The 18,624-nt window shown below is 50.8% G+C and overlaps 1 protein-coding gene across 1 annotated transcript in view; it reads left to right on the plus strand.

The window, feature by feature from the left end:
* The window catches only part of npc1l1 (NPC1-like 1), a 42,980-nt gene extending 31,875 nt beyond the window's left edge, over window positions 1-11,105 (plus strand). Inside the window, exons 13-19 of the mRNA XM_038785698.1 lie at window positions 906-1,035; window positions 2,626-2,681; window positions 3,859-4,009; window positions 6,328-6,559; window positions 7,589-7,702; window positions 8,500-8,662; window positions 9,745-11,105. Of these exons, the coding sequence (XP_038641626.1) occupies window positions 906-1,035; window positions 2,626-2,681; window positions 3,859-4,009; window positions 6,328-6,559; window positions 7,589-7,702; window positions 8,500-8,662; window positions 9,745-10,013 (1,115 nt within the window). The 3' untranslated portion in view covers window positions 10,014-11,105. The remainder of the gene's footprint in view (window positions 1-905; window positions 1,036-2,625; window positions 2,682-3,858; window positions 4,010-6,327; window positions 6,560-7,588; window positions 7,703-8,499; window positions 8,663-9,744) is intronic.
* The last annotated feature ends 7,519 nt before the right edge of the window (window positions 11,106-18,624 follow it).

Here is an 18,624-nt window from a genome sequence, read left to right on the forward strand (position 1 = left end):
TTATGAGGGGCAGAGATAGGGTAGGTAGTGTAATGATATTCATAAGGAATTCTGTATGTTAATATGTTACACAGAGGGTGGTGAGTGCCTGGAACGCGTTGCCAGGGGAAGTTGTGGAAGCAGATACATTAACGGCGTTCAAAAGGCACCTTGACAAACACATGGATAGGATGGGTATAGAGGGATACGGCACAAGGAAGGGCTGAGGGGTTTGGCCAAGGTTGGTATCATGACCAGTACAGGCTTGGGGGGGCCGAAGGGCCTGTTCCTGTGCTGTATTGTTGTTTGTTCATTGCATAAATCTGTGATTATTAAAGGAACAATGAGCCCCTCCAAACACTTATTCTTCGAACAAAGGGTAATTTATAGACAGGCTCTTCAAAATGGCGGCTTGCAAAACCCAAAACAAAATGGCCGCTGTTCGATGTGATTCATGATTGAGCACTTGATGAACAATAGTGAACAATTGAGTGTGCCAATAGCAACACTAACAACCAATTCAAGATAGCCAGTCGACCTAGTCATGAGGCGCGCTCATCATTGCGAGAAGTGACTTACATTCATCGATCAGCACCCGTTCTCCACAAAACAAAAGGAATATATTCAAGCCTTGTGCTTTTCTCGAATTGCGTGGGCACTTGGGGGGGCCGATCGTTCTCTATAGCTTTCTCCATGGAAACACCTCAGCCAATCAGTGTTGACATCCTGTTCTCCCGTGGTATAAATTGTTGTGAGAGTTTTGAAGTTTGGCATTCTTGTGTTAGTCCTGATGAGTGCAAGTTGAAAAACTTCAGCAACACGTCTCTACCTTCAGCAATATCCGACAATTGTTGAATTGAGTTTCAAAATGGCCGTGTATTTCTCGAAGTAACCCATTTACGCTTCTTCCTTCTCCTCATGCCCAGGTCAGTTTCTCTGTCTGAAGAAATGCATGCCGCTCAATCACACTGGCATCATCAGGCCGACAGAGGAACAATTCAATCACTACCTTCCCATTTTCCTGGACGACGCTCCCATCCTTCAGTGCTCCAAAGGGTAAGTGGTTCCGGGATTCAGCAGGGAGGGAAGTAGGCAAGGTCGTGCAGGAGGCTGGAAAGAGCACACTTTGAGATACTGGTGGCGGCACGGTGGCACAGTGGGCAGCACGGGGCCGCTTCACAGCTCCAGGGTCCCGGGTTCGATTCCAGCCTTGGTCTGTGCGGAGTCTGCACGTTCTCCCCGTGTCTGCGTGGGTTTCCTCCGGGTGCTCCGGTTTCCTCCCACAGTCCAAAGATGTGCAGGTTAGGTGGATTGGCCGTGCTAAATTACCCCATAATAGGATTACGAGGTTGCTGGGATAGGGCTGGGAGATTGGGCCTAGTTAGGGTGCTCTTTCAGAGGGTCGGGACAGACTCGATGGGCCGAATGGCCTCCCTCGCCACTGTAGTGGTTCTATAAAATAAGAGATGGCTCAAGTTGCAGGTGCCACTCTCTCGCAAAATGAATGATAAGAAGGTCACAAATAGAGTCAGACCCTTCAACCATGTCATGGCTGACCTTTCACCTCAACTCCGTGTTTCCCCACATCCCTTAATTCTTATCGTGCCCAAAAAAAATCTATCGATCTCTGTCTTGAATAAACTCGACGAGCCTCCATCGCCCTCCTGGGTAAATCATTCCAATGATACACCGCCCTCCCGGGTGAAGAAATCCCTCCTCATGTCAGTCCAAAATGGCCACCCGCTCATCCTGTGAGCAGGGGCAGGAGTGCCACAGGGCCAGGAAATCAAATGTGAACGGGCATAGGTTCAATGAGACTCCAGGGATTTGAGGCCCAGTCTCCTCAATCTCTCCCCATCGGACATTCTCCACAACCCAGGGAGCAAGCCAGTGGGGGCTTTGATGCACTCGCTCTGGGGAAAGTCTATCCCGGCCTACGTAACTGTAAGCTGTAGGCGGAGCCTGGCCTCAACAAGGCCCTGTACAATTGCGGTGAACATCCTTCATTCCTACGCTCAAGTCCCTTTGTAACGAAAGCTAACAGACCGTTTGCTACATTTTTAACCCTCTTCTGAGAGGGTGTCCAAAATATATACAGAGCAGGAGGAGGCCATTCGGCCCATCGAGTCCACACCGACCCTCCGAAAGAACAATTGATCATGGTCAGTCCACCTAACCTGCACAACTTTGGACACTAAGGGGCAATTTAGCACGGCCAATCCACCTAACCTGTACATCTTTGGACTGTGGGAGGAAACCGGAGCATCCGGAGGAAACCCACGCAGACAAGGAGAGAACGTGCAGACTCCGCACAGACAGTGACCCAAGGCAGGAATCGAAGCCGGGTCCCTGGCGCTGTGAGGCAGCAGTGCTAACCACTGTGCCGGATGACAAAGTACATTTCAAACTGTGGACAACAGAAAATCCAATAAAAATGAAACTTTCCTTCAGATCTCTGGCGCACCTCAATATAATGGCAATATTCTTGACGCTGACAACGTATATTGTCTGTTAGGCGTACAAACAGCTCGAGAACAAACTCAATTTAACTTTAAAACAGTGATGGTGGATTGAGCAGTCTTAGAAAAGCAAGTAGGCCTCTCTTCAATCCTATTTTCCTATGTGAGGATGTGCTTTACTTTCCAGAGGCCTGGGAGCGTACGGGAACGCGGTGAAAAGGGGCAAGAATGGAGAGATTCTGGGTAAGAAGTGGAACTATATTTATTTATAATGTGACCACCAAAGTAGGAACATGAGTTGGCGCCTTCAGCCTGCACCGCCATTCGATAAGATCATGGTTTGTCCTGATAGTAACCTCAAACCTGTGTCTTCCCCACCCCCGATAACCTTTCAACCCTTGTGTTGAATGACGCCAAGGACAAAGTAAAAACGGGTTGCTGCAGTGCATCTTGTAGACGGTACACACGGCTGCCGCTGTGCGTCGGTGGTGGAGGGAGTGAATGTTTGTGGGTGGGGTGCCGATCAAGCGGGGCTGCTTTGTCCTGGATGGTGTGGAGCTTCTTGAGTGTTGTTGGGAGCTGCACTCACCCAGGCAAGTGGAGAGTATTCCCTCACACTCCTGACTTGTGCCTTGTAGATGGTGGACAGGCTTTGGGGGGGAGTCAGGAGGTGAGTTACTCTCCGCAGGATTCCCAGCCTCTGACCTGCTCTGGTAGCCACAGTATTTATATGGCTGGGTCCAGTTCAGTTTATGGTCAATGGTAACCCCCAGGATGTTGATTGTGGGGGGTTCAGCGATGGTAACGCCATTGAATGTCAAGGGGGCGATGGTTCGATCCTCTCTTGTAGGGGATGGTTTAGCACACACGGGACTGGTTTAGCACACTGGGCTAAATCACTGGCTTTGAAAGCAGACCAAGGCAGGCCAGCAGCACGGTTCAATTCCTGTACCAGTCCCCGAACATGCGCCGGGAATGTGGCGACTAGGGGCTTTTCACAGTAACTTCATTGAAGCCGACTCGTGACAATAAGCCATTTTCATTTTCATTTTTCATGTTCATTGCCTGGCACTTGTGTGGTGCGAATGTAACTTGCCACTTGTCAGCCCCAAGCCTGGATATTGTCCAGGCCTTGCTGCATTTGGACATGGACTGCTTCATTATCTGAGGAGTCGCGAATGGTGCTGAACATTGTGCCGTCATCAGCGAACATCCCCACTTCTGACCTTGTGATGGAGGGAAGGTCCTCTACCATCTAGAAGGACAAGGGCAGCAGATACCTGGGAACCCCACCACCTGGAGGTTCCCCTCCAAGTTATTCACCACCTTGACTTGGAAATATATCGGCCGTTCCTTCACTGTCACTATTCACCTTAAACAGGGGCGGGATCACCTTCGTTTAACCTGTGTTGTTGCCCAGCCTCCAGGTTCATGGCCTATCACACGCCTCTGAAAAACTCGCAGGAATACACTGCCGCTCTGAAAGTAGCCCGTGAGCTCGCTGCTAACATCACGGAGAGTATGAGGCGCATTCCCGGAACGGACCCAAACTTTGAAGTCTTCCCCTACACGTAAGTTTTCGCCGGAGATTAAAAGGGTTTCTTTGACAGGATTTACCCTGGCAGCGCCCTCCAAATCTACCAGTCATGTGTCGCTAACAGTAAGGCCTCTGTAGTGTTCGGTTGCTCTGTGTTTGATTGAGCACGCCTGGGCATCGATGCGCACTGTGCTCGATTAGCTACGCCTGGGTGTGAACTCGGAGTAAAGGTTTTTAAAACCTGCAGAAATGAGCTGGAGGTCAGAGCGGAAGCTGGGAGCAGACACCTTATTGCCTATCCCTTGAGAAGGTGATGGTGAGCCATTTGGCCCATCATTTCTGCTCCACCATTCGATCAAATGGTGGGTGATCTGATATGATGATCCTCAACTCCAATTTCCCGCCTTATCCCCTCGATTCCCTGACTGATGAAAATTCTGTCTCTCTCAGCCTTGTATAATTTTAGTAAGGCCTCCCTATTTTTATACTCCATTCCCTTTGAAATAAAGGCCGTTTGCCTTCCCAGTTACCGGTTGAACTGGGACGCTCGCTTTTTTGTGATTGATGCACGAGGGCCCCTAAATCCCCCCCGTGCTGCAACTTTCCGCTTTCTCTCTCCGTTTCAACAATAGTCAGCTTCTTTATTTATCCTCCCAAAGTGACTAACTTCACATTTATCTGCATTACAGTCCATCTGCCAAGGTTTTGCCCACTCACCTATCCTGCCTATATCACTCTGTAGACACTTTGTGTTATCCTCACCATTTGCCGTCCCAGCTGTCTTTGCAAACTTGGCAACGGTGCATTCACTTCCCTCGTCCAAGTCAATAATTGTGGACCCAGCACTAATCACTGTGACACTCCACTCGCCTATTGCAACTCTCTATCTTCTATCAGTTAGCCAATCCTCTATCCATGCTAATTTACTACCCTCAACACCATGGGCTCCTATCTTTGGGCAGCACGGTAGCATGGTGGTTAGCATAAATGCTTCACAGCTCCAGGGTCCCAGGTTCGATTCCCGGCTGGGTCACTGTCTGTGCGGAGTCTGCACTTCCTCCCCGTGTGTGCGTGGGTTTCCTCCGGGTGCTCCGGTTTCCTCCCACAGTCCAAAGATGTGCGGGTTAGGTGGATTGGCCATGCTAAATTGCCCTTAGTGTCCTAAAAATAAGGTTAATTGGGCGGGGGGTTACTGGTATAGGGTGGATACGTTGGCTTGAGTAGGGTGATCATTGCTCGCACAACATCGAGGGCCGAAGGGCCTGTTCTGTGCTGTACTGTTCTATTCTATTCTATCTTATTACGTAGGCTTGCGAGCGGGAGACTTGCAGGTGGTGGGGTACCTAGGTATCTGCTGCTCTTCTCCTTCTAGACTGTCATGTGAGTGTACCTTTAACAAATGAGAGTTTATAAATGGGTGTGTATATAAATATCTGTAGTGAGAGTACCTTTGAGAAATGGGTGTTTAGAAATGGGTGTGTATATTAATATCTGCAGTGAGTTCACCTTTGAGAAATGAGTGTTTACGACTGCAGTGATGTCAGAGAGTGGGTGGAGCTGGGCTGTCTGTCAGCTTTTTACTTTCGTTTTAGGCTGTCTGCTGCAGGGTGTGTTTTAGTTTCGTTTTCAGAGCTGGATAGCTGCAGTCACAGCCAGAAGGTGTATGAATCTTTCTCTCTGTAATCTAAAGACTATAAATCGATCCTGGTGATTTAAAACTAATAACAGTGGTGACTTTAACCTGATGTGCTTCTGGTAAAAGGTATTTTAAGTCGCATGGATGTTAAAAGGAAAGCTTAAAGGATTACCTAGCGTTGTATTCTTTGGGGGTTGTATTTGAATTGATGGTTGCTAAGATGTTCACTGTATGTTTTAAAGAGGTTAACTTGAGTTCATAGAATAAACATTGTTTTGCTTTAAAAAATACTTTTCCATTGCTGCTGTCCCACACCTGTAGAGTGGGCCATGTGCTCCCCATACCACAATCTAGTAAAAGTTGTGGGTCAGGTGAACTCCATGATTCACTTTGGGGTTCTCTAAACCCTGGCTCATTACAAAATGGTAGAGGTTGTGGGTTTGGAAGGTGCTGCCTAAGGAGCCTTGGTGAGTTGCTGCAGTGCATCTTGTAGATGGTACACACGGCTGCTAATGTGCGTCGGTGGGGGAGGGAGTGAATGTTTGTGGATGGGGTGCTGATCAAGCGGGGCTGCTTTCTCCTGGATGGTGTCGAGCTTCTTGAGTGTTGTTGGGAGCTGCACTCATCCAGGCAAGTGGAGAGTATTCCCTCACACTCCTGACTTGTGCCTTGTAGATGGTGGTTAGTTGCTGACCAACATTCCATTTGGCTTCCAGGATCACCTATGTATATTACGAACAGTATCTAACTGTCGTGAAGGAGGGGATTTTCAATATTGGCCTGTGCTTGATCCCAACCTTCGTGGTGTGCTGTATCCTGCTGGGAATGGACATCCGTTCGGGAATTCTGAACTTGATCACCATCATCATGATCATCGTGGACACGGTGGGAGTCATGACCCTGTGGGGCATTGACTTCAACGCTGTGTCTCTTATCAACTTGGTCACGGTAAGAGCCCAACGCAGGGCCACCGACTGAGCCGCGTCTAAACCACCTCGGTGGCCCTTCCTGCAAAATGGGTCGTCACGGCGGAGAAAGCAACCACTCAGCCCATTACGTACCTGCCAGCCCGCTGTCAATCAATCCAGTTCGTCCCATTCCGCCCGCTCTATCTCCGCAACCCGACAAATTAATTTCCCTCAATCGGCCATTCGACATCCTTCCGAAATTACTCGTCTGTGCCTCCACCCCCCTCACAGGCAACGAGTTCCAGCTCATTGCCACTCGCTGGGTCAGTATGTTCTTCCTCACATCCCCCCCTCTTCTGATCTCTCATCCAAAACCTTAAATCTTTGCCCCGCCCCCCCCCCCCGCTCTGTCCCAATAACTAACGAGAGCAGCTTCTTTTTATCGACCTTATCGAAACCCATCACCATCTTGTCCGCCTCGTTCAAATCTCCCCCTCAACCCCCTTCGCTCTGAGGAATCTAACCTCACTTCGGGAGCTCGAATCCCTCTCATCCCTGGAATTGCGGTCAATATGACCACCTTCAAATAGGGACTAATTACATATTGCACTCCTTGGCCTTGGAGAAATGAAGATAAACAAAAACCGGGCCTAGGCGGGGAGGCTTCAGGCATCAACGCTGAACATGCCAGGGGCGAGAGATCTTTCTTCCTCTGGGGAAATAATGCCGCCGTACAACCTTCGATTACCCCATTACCAAATGCGGCGACAATATTCATTTCCGCAGGTGTTGGCTGCATTAAGGTGTTTTTGCCCGAGATTTGCGCTGTTCTACACACATTGCTTGCCCACTTGGCGTGTCTGACTTGCCTGGCACATGACTAACGGCACGCCACTGTCCCGTTTGTGGCTGAGAGGGTTTCGTTCGGGTTTTGCCCACTCTTCACGAGCGCTGTCCGGGACGTTCGGCCGGGCAGCGGGCACCGTCTCTGTGCCCTCCTCTAGCGTCGAGGTCTAATTGGATGATTTTTTTTTTTTTGCCTCCCCCCCCCCCCCTCCCCCCCACCCAGGCCGTTGGCATGTCTGTGGAGTTTGTCTCCCATCTCACCCGTTCATTTGCCGTCAGCTCCAAGCGGGATAAGGTGGAGCGGGCAAAGGAGGCTACCGCCAACATGGGCAGCGCGGTAAGTATGGCAAGTGGGTCACGGTGGTGGTGGTGGTGGTGGTGGGGGTGGGGGGATTTTGGGCAGATGGACGGTGTTTTGAACAAGTGAACAGTTTGTCCCCGTAGGGTTAAAGGTCAGCGTGGGCTCCTTTTTTCTCAAAGTGCATGGAACCGGACAAATTGTTCTTTGTCGAAAAGGGAGACATGCTGCCTTGCTGTCAACAGGGCAAATCCAAAAATGCCAAATTTCCTGAGGCCGCTATTAGGTACACTAACAACCAATTTAAAACGATTCGTCGAGCCCTCGCTTATAGCTACACGAGATGTGATTCCGCGATTGGGCAGCACTTGATCAACAATCCTGGGTGCGCTCATGGCCGCACGAACAACCAATCTCAGATAATCGGCCCCGCTCGTAACGTGGCTTATTTGCGCGTGCTCGCGATGGCATATATTCATCGATCCATCCTCTGCAACCAAAAGGAACATGCTCAAGCCTCACACCTTTCTCGAAGTACCCAGGAGACTCCAGACTGCTCCCGTTGCTTTCCCCATGGCAACGCCTCAGCCGTCTTGCCGACCAATCAGCTTCCTTCTCTCCCGCCAGGTAGATTGCTGCGAGTGTTGGAAATTTGGCATTCTTGCATCGGCCCGGAAAAATCCGGGATCAGACAGTTCGACCACGTGTCTCTCTTTTCAACCATGTTGACATTCCGTGTTGCCAAGCGACTGTTCGATGCGTTGATCGCGAACGTTTTGTTGCCCAGGCCGGGAGGTATAACGGACTCTGTTTTTTTGCTCCCCCCCCCACCCCAGGTGTTTGCAGGCGTTGCCATGACGAACCTTCCCGGAATTATTGTCCTGTACTTTGCCCAGTCGCAGCTCATCCAGATTTTCTTCTTCCAGCTCAACCTGGTGATCACGTTACTGGGTTTGCTCCACGGCCTGGTGTTCCTGCCAGTCCTTCTTAGTTACTTTGGTGAGTGCCAATGTCACCAGCTGGCAAGGAATTTAACCTTGAATAACGTGTGGTCCTTCCTTCGGAAGGACTCAATGAATGGCTGGACATTAGGAAGCACAGAGGACAAGCGAGACCTTGGGGTACATGCCCACAGATCCCTGGAGGCAGCAGGACAGGTAGATAAGGTGGTTAAGGAGGCTGATGGGATACTTGGCTTTATTAGCCGAGGTATAGAATATAAGAGCAGGGAGGTTATGATGGAGCTGTATAAAACGCTGGTTAGGCCACAGCTAGAGTACTGAGTGCAGTTCTCGTCGCCACTCTATAGGAAGGATGTGATTGCCCTGGAGAGGGAGCAGAGGCGATTCCCCAGGATGTTGCCTGGGCTGGAGCGTTTCAGCTATGAAGAGAGGCTGGTTAGGCTGGGGCTGTTTTCCTTGGAGCAGAGAAGGCTGAGGGGGGACCTGATTGAGGTGGACAACATTATGAGGGACACAGATAGGGTGGATAGGGAGGAACTTGTCCCCTTAGTAGAGGGTCAATAACCAGGGGGCACAGATTTTAAGGTGAAAGGCAGGAGGGTTAGAGGGGATTTGAGGAAAAGGTTTCCCGCCCAGAGGATGGTGGGAATCTGCAGTACACTATCTGGGAGGCGATCTCTGGACAAGCACTTGACATATCATAACTTTCAAGGCTACGGGCCTAGTTCTGGGAGGTGGGGTTAGTGTAGATTTAGTGTTATTTTGACAGGGCAGACTCGATGGGCCGAAGGGCCTCTTCTGCGTGGGTTTCCTCCGGGTGCTCCGGTTTCCTCCCACAGTCCAAAGACGTGCAGGTTAGGTGGGATTGGCCATGCTAAATTGCCCCTTCGGTCCAGGGGTGTGCAGGTTAGATGGGGATACAGGGTTAGGATGGGGGGGGAGGCCCAGGCAGTGTGCTCTTTCGGATGGTCGGTGCAGACTCGATGGGCCGAATGGCCTCCTTCTGCACCGTAGCGATTCTCTGATTCTGAACACGTTGACTATTCTAATGACAACTAGTTGTTGACGGGCATTGGGTCACACATTTCACGTCACAATACCGTCTGCTTCCATTTCCAGGTCCAGGCGTCAACCTCGCTCTGACCCTGCAGCAACGCACAGCCACGGAGTCACTGCCAGGGGAAATATATTCCAATAGCTACTTCCAAAACTTTGGGTTTGAAGGACCCGTCGACGGGAAGAAGGGCCAGCCAATGCCACAGAGCAACGGGACAGCTAAGATGGAGGAGCACCCGGTAACCAAGGGCGACGAGGGCCCTTCGGCGGCAGAATTCACCTCGACGGGAGCTTGCCCAGATGTCACAGAGCCCACAGTCACTGCACTTTGAGGACTCCTCCGGCTCGGGAATTCGGAATGCTCAGCCAATGGGCTCTCCCCGCCAATCAGTCACTGGACTAGGCCACAGGCCTCGAACATTCTGCTACCCACCCACCCGCCCATCCAGTGTTGACATCTCTGCAACCGCGCCCATGACAAATTGCCCCCGTTCCCAGCAATGATGCAGCATGCATTCCAGTTGCCCACACCTGCCTCAATCGTCCCAGCATGCACAAGAGATGAACACTCAAGAGGCGCAAAGAGGGACTGGATCACGGTTACCATTGCTGGTGTCCACGCGGCCCCACAATCTGGATTTCACAGAGCTTCCCCCCCCTACACTCCTTCCAACGCCTCCATCCCTTACCCCCTCCCCCAGCCCCGCCAACCATTATGACCTCCAAAGCTGATGCAACGACGTCCACCCGCAAAACTGTGACAGTTCCCCCTCACCTCTTTCCGCGGGAAGTGGTCGCCATCCAAACTCTGGCCCTGATAATGCCGAACGTGGCCCCCCCAGCCCCTCCCCGAATTCTCCTGGTGTTCCACCTGCTCAATGTGGGAATATGGCCACGTGCTTCCCGCTGGAAAGAATGCTGGCTATTGTGCAGAGCTATCCCAATTGGCTCCGCTCTTTTCCTCTTCTCCCCGGCAAAATATTCCCCATTTTAAGTATTTGTCCAACGTTTACGTTTACTGTTGAATCTGGTTCCACAGCTCTTTCACTGGCCCTTGCATGAGCTTGTGTGTGTGTGAAGATACGAAACCTCCCTCATCGCCCCCCTCAATGTGTTTCCATTTCTCTCATTTACTGTGCCCACAGTCCCCGTATCATTTTGAACGCCTCTATCGAATCTGTAATTGAAGCCTGGAACCCTTCTCGTGAACCCTTTCTTCACCTCCTTTGTATCGTCTCGGACAAAAAAATATGGTGCCCAGGACTTGGCATATCTGTTGAACCAGTGTTTTCAAAAGGTTTCAGCATTATGTCCTTGCTTTTGTACTCTTATGATCCATGTTGGCGAAGGATAGAACTGGAACTAATTTTTGACGCACTTTTATATTTATTTGCAGAATTACTCATTACACGCATAGACCACCTGACCCCAATGGTTGCAGTTTCTGTCTGTGTCTATTTACAGGGGCTCAAGTGAATTCTCAATTAGTGTCCATCACTTGCATACATTTCGACGCCAATTAATACACGACTAACGCTATTCAGCATTGGGGGAGGGGGTTGGGGGGGGGCGAGTAAGTGGTTGCACCATTCTCGTGGTTACATAAGAACATAAGAACTAGGAGCAGGAGTAGGCCATCTGGCCCCTCGAGCCTGCTCCGCCATTCAATGAGATCATGGCTGATCTTTTGTGGACTCAGCTCCACTTTCCGGCCCGAACACCATAACCCTTAATCCCTTTATTCTTCAAAAAACTATCTATCTTTACCTTAAAAACATGTAATGAAGGAGCCTCAACTGCTTCACTGGGCAAGGAATTCCATAGATTCACAACCCTTTGGGTGAAGAAGTTCCTCCTAAACTCAGTCCTAAATCTACTTCCCCTTATTTTGAGGCTATGTCCCCTAGTTCTGCTGTCACCCCCCAGTGGAAACAACCTGCCCGCATCTATCCTATCTATTCCCTTCATAATTTTAAATGTTTCTATAAGATCCCCCCTCATCCTTCTAAATTCCAACGAGTACAGTCCCAGTCTACTCAACCTCTCCTCATAATCCAACCCCTTCAGCTCTGGGATTAATCTAGTGAATCTCCTCTGCACACCCTCCAGCGCCAGTACGTCCTTTCTCAAGTAAGGAGACCAAAACTGAACACAATACTCCAGGTGTGGCCGCACTAACACCTTATACAATTGCAACATAACCTCCCTAGTCTTAAACTCCATCCCTCTAGCAATGAAGGACAAAATTCCATTTGCCTGTGAATGTGTCTCTAATTCACTTGTCTCTCAGTCCGGAGGAAACAACCTCGAACACGTTCGTACTTCAGAATATTCTTTATTGCGATTGGGGCCGCTCGCTAGGTATTCCAGAGAACCACCTCGGAGAGTGCAAAAGTTTCGCTCGAAGCATCCTTTTTTTATATGTATTGTTAGGGGCTGTCTCTTACATTCACTTGAGCTCGCCCCCATTACAAAGCATAAATTTGTTATTAATTTGTTATTGCAATACATCCAGTACATAATCGGCAGCACGGTAGCATAGTGGTTAGCATAAATGCTTCACAGCTCCAGGGTCCCAGGTTCGATTCCCGGCTGGGTCACTGTCTGTGCGGAGTCTGCACGTCCTCCCCGTGTGTGCGTGGGTTTCCTCCGGGTGCTCCGGTTTCCTCCCACAGTCCAAAGATGTGTGGGTTGGGTGGATTGGCCATGATAAATTGTCCGTAGTGTCCAAAAAAGTAAGGTTAAGGGGGGGGGGTGTTGTTGGATTACGGGTATAGGGTGGATACATGGGTTTGAGTAGGGTGATCATGGCTCGGCACAACATCGAGGGCCGAAGGGCCTGTTCTGTGCTGTACTATTCTATGTTCTATGTTCTATAATTATACAGACTTAATGTTATCTATTGGCACATGAGTATGTAGCAGTCTTGGCTTAATTAGCAGGTGCTAGCGATAGTTGCAAGCGGCTCCCACATTTCATACCCTGTCACCTGGCCATCTTCCTTGTTTCTCAAGGCGATTCAACTCCCTTACTTCAGCACGTTCGTTCTCCTTCAATAACAAGCTTCTACACTTGTGATTTTCCACTAACATATCCCATTCATTCTGGCTCTTAACCTTTGCTTCACATCCTCAACACCAGCTGTCTTCTCTAAAAGTGACCACTTGAGCTGTTGGATTGTTGGCAAAGGCTCACCAGCTGAGGGCAACAAGAGACGGTCAATATATGCCAGGCTGCCAGCGACGCCCTGGATTTAGAAAATAGATGTTTGTTAACCTTTCCCTCCCTGAGCATATTTTCACAGAATTTAGTGCAGAAGGAGGCCATTTGGCCCATTGAGTTGGCACCGGCTCGTAGGAAAGAGCACCTCGCTTAAGCCCACACCGCCACTCTATTCCCATAACACAGCAACGCCAGCCAACCTTGTTGACACTAAGGGGCAATTGATCATGGCCAATCCACCTAACCCGCACATCTTTGGACTTGTGGGAGGGAACGGGAGCACCCAGAGGAAACCCACGCAGACACGAGGGAGGATGTGCAGACTCCGCACAGTGACCCAAGCCGGGTATCGAACCTGGGACCCTGGAGCTGTGAAGCAACTGTGCTAGCCACTGTACTAACCTTGTAGGGGGTTGAGCCGCCCCCCCCCCCCCCCCCTTACAAGGCAGCCCCCATATTCCACTCACCCAGTCGATTGAAAAATTGATTCACGTTTCAGGAGAAGCTGGAAGAGTTGACAGTTCTCGGATTTAGTCGACAGAAGTGGAGTGACTGGCGCTTTGGCTGCGGAAACACTATTTCGGTGCCCCGTATATGAAACACGGCGAGTTGTGCGAGCTCGGGGACGCTTAATCCAAGACTTCTGAAAGGGATTGCAATCCACAGCGTCTCCCAGAAGTCCCGAGCAACAGAGTCACGTTGCTTCATCGAAGTTGCAGGGCAGGAAACCTTTCCCGTGTCTGACTTTCCAAGCCAGAATGGCCACAACTTCCTCAAATGTTTCCTGAAGCCCAGGGAGGAAGTGGATTAGAAGTTTCGGACTTACGATGACCTCAGACCCTTTCCAATGCAGCGGGAAAATAACTTTGATTGACTGTCGCCGTGCCGACTGTATTTGTTTGGTTCAATTTGTAGATCAGAAGAATTCAGTTCAAATTCAACGGAAGGTTTGCCTTCTGTTTGAAAATTGCTCAGATCTGATCTTGAATTCACCCAACATGGGAAATGTTACAGTCCATTTGACCGCATCAAGCTGTCAAGTGAAATAAGTGACATCTTCTCCTGTTGTGACCTAGATGCTGGGGGTGGAACATTCCCGTTTTATAAATTGAGCCGTGGGTTATTTTACAGGTGATGTATTTTGGTTGGACTAACAAGATAAGGGTGTACACAATGAACGATGGGACGCTCAGAACTACAGAGGAGCAGAGGGACCTTGAGGTACATGTCCATCGATCCCTGGAGGCAGCAGGGCAGGTAGATAAGGTGGTTAAGGAGGCTGATGGGATACTTGCCTTTATTAGCCAAGGTATAGAATATAAGAGCAGGGAGGTTATGGTGGAGCTGTATATACACGGAGAACAACCAAAACGGGGAGGTCTCACCCTCCACGTTCTGGGAAGCGCTTAAGGCCGTACTAAGAGGGGAAATCATTGCCTTCAAAGCGCAAAGAGATAGGGAGGAAAGGGTGGCTGGGCAGAAGCTGGTCGACTCCATACTGGAGGTAGACCGTAAATACTCTGAGGCCCCGACCGTAGAGCTCCTGGCGGAGAGAAAAGAATTACAAAGGAACTTTGACCTGCTCTCCACCAGGAAAGCAGTGCACCAACTCCGCCAGGCACGCGGGGCACTGTACGAACACGGAGACAAAGCCAGCCGCCTGTTGGCACACCAGCTGAGAAAGCAGGCAGCCACCAGAGAAATTGCGCAAATCAGGGGTACCAGAGGCACGTTGGAAACAGAGCCAGAGAGGATTAACAAAACCTTCAAGGCCTTCTACCAAGGGCTGTACACATCAGAGCCCCCAACGGGGAAGGCTGGGAAGAAACAGTTCCTTGATGGACTGGACATACCAGTCGTGGGAGAGGGCAGGAAACGGGACCTGGAAGCACCACTAGCACTGGGAGAGATCATGGACAGCATTAGCTCCATGCAGACGGGGAAGACGCCGGGACCGGACGGATTCCCGGCGGACTTCTACAAAAAATTTGCGACAGCGCTGGCCCCGCACATGCGGGAGATGTTCACAGACTCACTAGCTAGGGGCACACTGCCACCCACGTTAGCACAGGCCTCAATCTCGCTGATACCTAAGAAAGACAAAGACCCAACGGAATGTGGGTCATACAGACCCATAGCTCTGCTGAACGCAGACGCCAAAATACTGGCCAAAATCCTAGCCAAAAGGCTAGAAGACTGCGTACCTGAGGTGGTCACAGAGGACCAGACAGGCTTCGTCAAAGGTAGACAGCTTACCTCGAACATCAGGCGCCTGCTGAACGTGATAATGACCCCCTCCGGGGAGAGAACACAAGAGGTGATCATTTCCCTGGACGCAGAAAAGGCCTTCGACAGAGTCGAATGGAAATACCTCATAGAGGTACTGGAGCGGTTCGGGCTTGGAACAGGGTTCACCGCTTGGGTAAAGCTCCTATACAACACTCCCATGGCAAGCGTACGGACCAACAATACCAACTCCCAATACTTCCAGCTGCACAGGGGCACCAGACAAGGATGCCCACTGTCCCCGCTGCTGTTCACACTAGCAATCGAACCGCTAGCAATCGCGCTCAGGGCAGCAAAAAATTGGAGGGGGATCCGAAGGGGAGGCAGAGAGTACAGAGTCTCAATATGCAGACGATCTGCTCCTCTACATCTTGGACCCACAAAGCAGCATGGACGGAATCATCGCGCTCCTGAAAGAGTTTGGAGCCTTCTCGGGCTACAAACTCAACGTGAGCAAAAGCGAGATCTTCCCAGTACACCCGCAAGGGGGGGGGGGGGGGGGGGGGGGGGGGGGGGGGGGGGGGGGGGGGGGGGCGCGGGCGCGGGGGCAGCACTAAAGGGGCTGCCGTTCAAACAAGCCCGACACAAATTCCGCTACCTGGGGATCCAAATAGCCCATGACTGGAAAGGGATACACAAATGGAACCTCACCAGCCTGATGGAGGAAGTAAAAAAGGACCTGCAAAGATGGAACACACTCCCGCTCTCCCTCGCGGGGAGAGTCCAGACGATCAAAATGAACGTATTGCCCAGGTTCCTCTTCCTGTTTAGATCCATTCCGATCTACATCGCCAAGGTCTTTTTCAAAGTGCTGGACAAACTTATCATGGCGTTCGTATGGGGGGGGGTAAAAATGCTAGGATCCCAAAGAAGGTCATACAAAAAACAAAATCCAGGGGGGGGGCTAGCCCTCCCGAATCTACAATTCTACCACTGGGCGGCAACAGCCGAGCGAGTAAGGGGATGGATCCAGGAGCCAGAAGCCGAGTGGGTGCGTGCGGAGGAGGCCTCCTGCATGGGGACCTCCCTCCGGGCCCTCGCCACGGCAGCACTCTCATCCCCACCCAAAAAAACACTCCAGCAGCCCAGTGGTGACAGCCACCCTCCAATCCTGGAACCAACTGCGGCAGCAATTTGGCCTGACCAAAATGTCGGACAAGGCTCCCATCTGCAACAACCATAGGTTCACACCAGCACTGACTGACGCCACCTTCAAAAGGTGGAGGCAGGACGGGGGGACACTGACAGTCAGGGACCTATACACGGACGACAGGATCGCAACACTGGACGAACTGACAGAGAAATTTCGGCTAGCTGGGGGGAACGAGCTACGGTACCTGCAGCTCAAAAACTTCCTATGAAAGGAGACAAGGACGTACCCACAACCGCCACGACAGACACTACTGGAAGACCTACTGGACGCAAGTATCCTAGAGAAAGGGAACTGTAGCGACATGTATGACCGACTGGTAGATAGGGACGACACCGTACTGGACGCAACAAGAATGAAATGGGAGGACGACCTGGGGATGGAGGTAGGGTGGGGACTCTGGAGCGAAGCACTGCATAGGGTCAACTCCCCCTCCACGTGCGCAAGGCTCAGCCTGACTCAACTAAAAGTGGTACATAGAGCCCACTTAACAAGAAGCCGTATGAGTAGGTTCTTCCCAGAGGTGGAGGACAGATGTGAGCGGTGCCAAAGAGGCCCGGCCAACCATGCCCACATGTTCTGGTCTTGCCCCAGACTTGTGGAGTACTGGACAGCCTTCTTCGAGGCTATGTCCAAAGTGGTGGGGGTGAGGGTGGAGCCATGCCCGATAGTGCCGGTCTTCGGGGTTCCAGACCAGCCAGATCTATTCCTGGGGAGGAGGGCGGACGCCCTTGCCTTTGCCTCCCTGATCGCCCGCCGTAGAATCCTGTTTGGCTGGCGGTCAGCAGCACCGCCCAGAGCTGCAGACTGGCTGTCCGACTTCTCGGAATCTCTCCAAATGGAGAAAATAAATTCGCCATCCGAGGGTCAGACGACGGCTTCCACAGAACGTGGGAGCCATTCATGCAACTGTCCCGGGACCTGTTTGTGGCCAACGTACAAGAGGAAGAATAGTCGGCTGGCCAAGAATCAGGGGAAAATGGACGGGAATCGGGGGAAGGTAGCCGGGGGGGGGGGGGGGGGGGGGGGGAGGGGGGGCTACGGGTTCGTTATGGGGGTTTGATGGCTAGCTAAGGCCCAAAACCAAACTGTAAATAAATGTCAATAAACATGTGCCTCGGCCACATTGGGGAATGTAAAATATGTATGCTGGCTAAAGGGGGCGGCCACAGTTGTTATTATGAAGATGCTTACCTGTAAATATACATGTTAATTCCTCCGTGTTTTTTTTTCTCTCTAATAATTTGTAATTTGTTGGATATAAAATATGAAAACTCAATAAAAAACATTTTAAAAAAAATGATGGAGCTGTAGAAAACGCTGGTTAGGCCACAGCTAGAGTACTGAGTGCAGTTCTCGTCGCCACTCTATAGGAAGGATGTGATTGCGCTGGAGAGGGTGCAGAGGAGATTCACCAGGATGTTCCCTGGGCTGGAGCATTTCAGCTATGGAGAGAGGCTGGTTAGGCTGGGGTTGTTTTCCTTGGAGCAGAGAAGGCTGAGGGGGGACCTGATTGAGGTGGACAACATTATGAGGGACACAGATAGGGTGGATAGGGAGGAACTTTCCCCTTAGTGGAGGGTCAATAACCAGGGGGCACAGATTTAAGGTCAGGGGCGGGAGATTTAGAGGGGATTTGAGGAAAAGGATTTCACCCAGAGGATGATGGGAATCTGGAACACGCTGCCTGAAAGGGTGGTAGAGGCGGGAACTCTCGCAGCATTGAAGAAGCATTTAGATGAGCTCTTGAAATGCCGTAGCAGACAAGGCCTCGGGTCTAGTGCTGACAAAGGGTCATCGGACTCGAACCGTTAGCTCTTTTCTCTCCCTACAGATGCTGCCAGACTTGCTGAGATTTTCCAGCATTTTCCCTTTCGCTTCAGGCCTAGCGCTGGGGAAATAGGATTAGAATAGAGAGATGCTCAATAGCTGGCACTGACATGTTGGGCCGGAGGCCCTCTATCTCCGCTGTAAAAGGTGATGCACCTGATGGAGCACAATCCCCCAGGTGGAGTCTATCCCGGGTTTTATGTCGCACTCATATAACTTTGAGGTAAAGGTCAATACTCGGTTAGCCTTTTTAAATGATCTCTGGCAGCTGACCGCCCCTTTTTTGTAACTGTTAATGTAGATCTTAAATCTCCCTGATCTTTTTTGCCATTTCCAAGGGAATCTTATTCAGTTACAGGATCTGAGCCTCACTGGATAGGCCCAGTATTTATTGCCCATCCCTAATTGCCCCTTGAAAAGGCGGTGGATGAGCCACCTTCCGAACTGCTGCAGTC

The sequence above is a fragment of the Scyliorhinus canicula genome, chromosome 26 (assembly GCF_902713615.1).
Source record: "Scyliorhinus canicula chromosome 26, sScyCan1.1, whole genome shotgun sequence".
Lineage (NCBI taxonomy): Eukaryota > Metazoa > Chordata > Chondrichthyes > Carcharhiniformes > Scyliorhinidae > Scyliorhinus > Scyliorhinus canicula.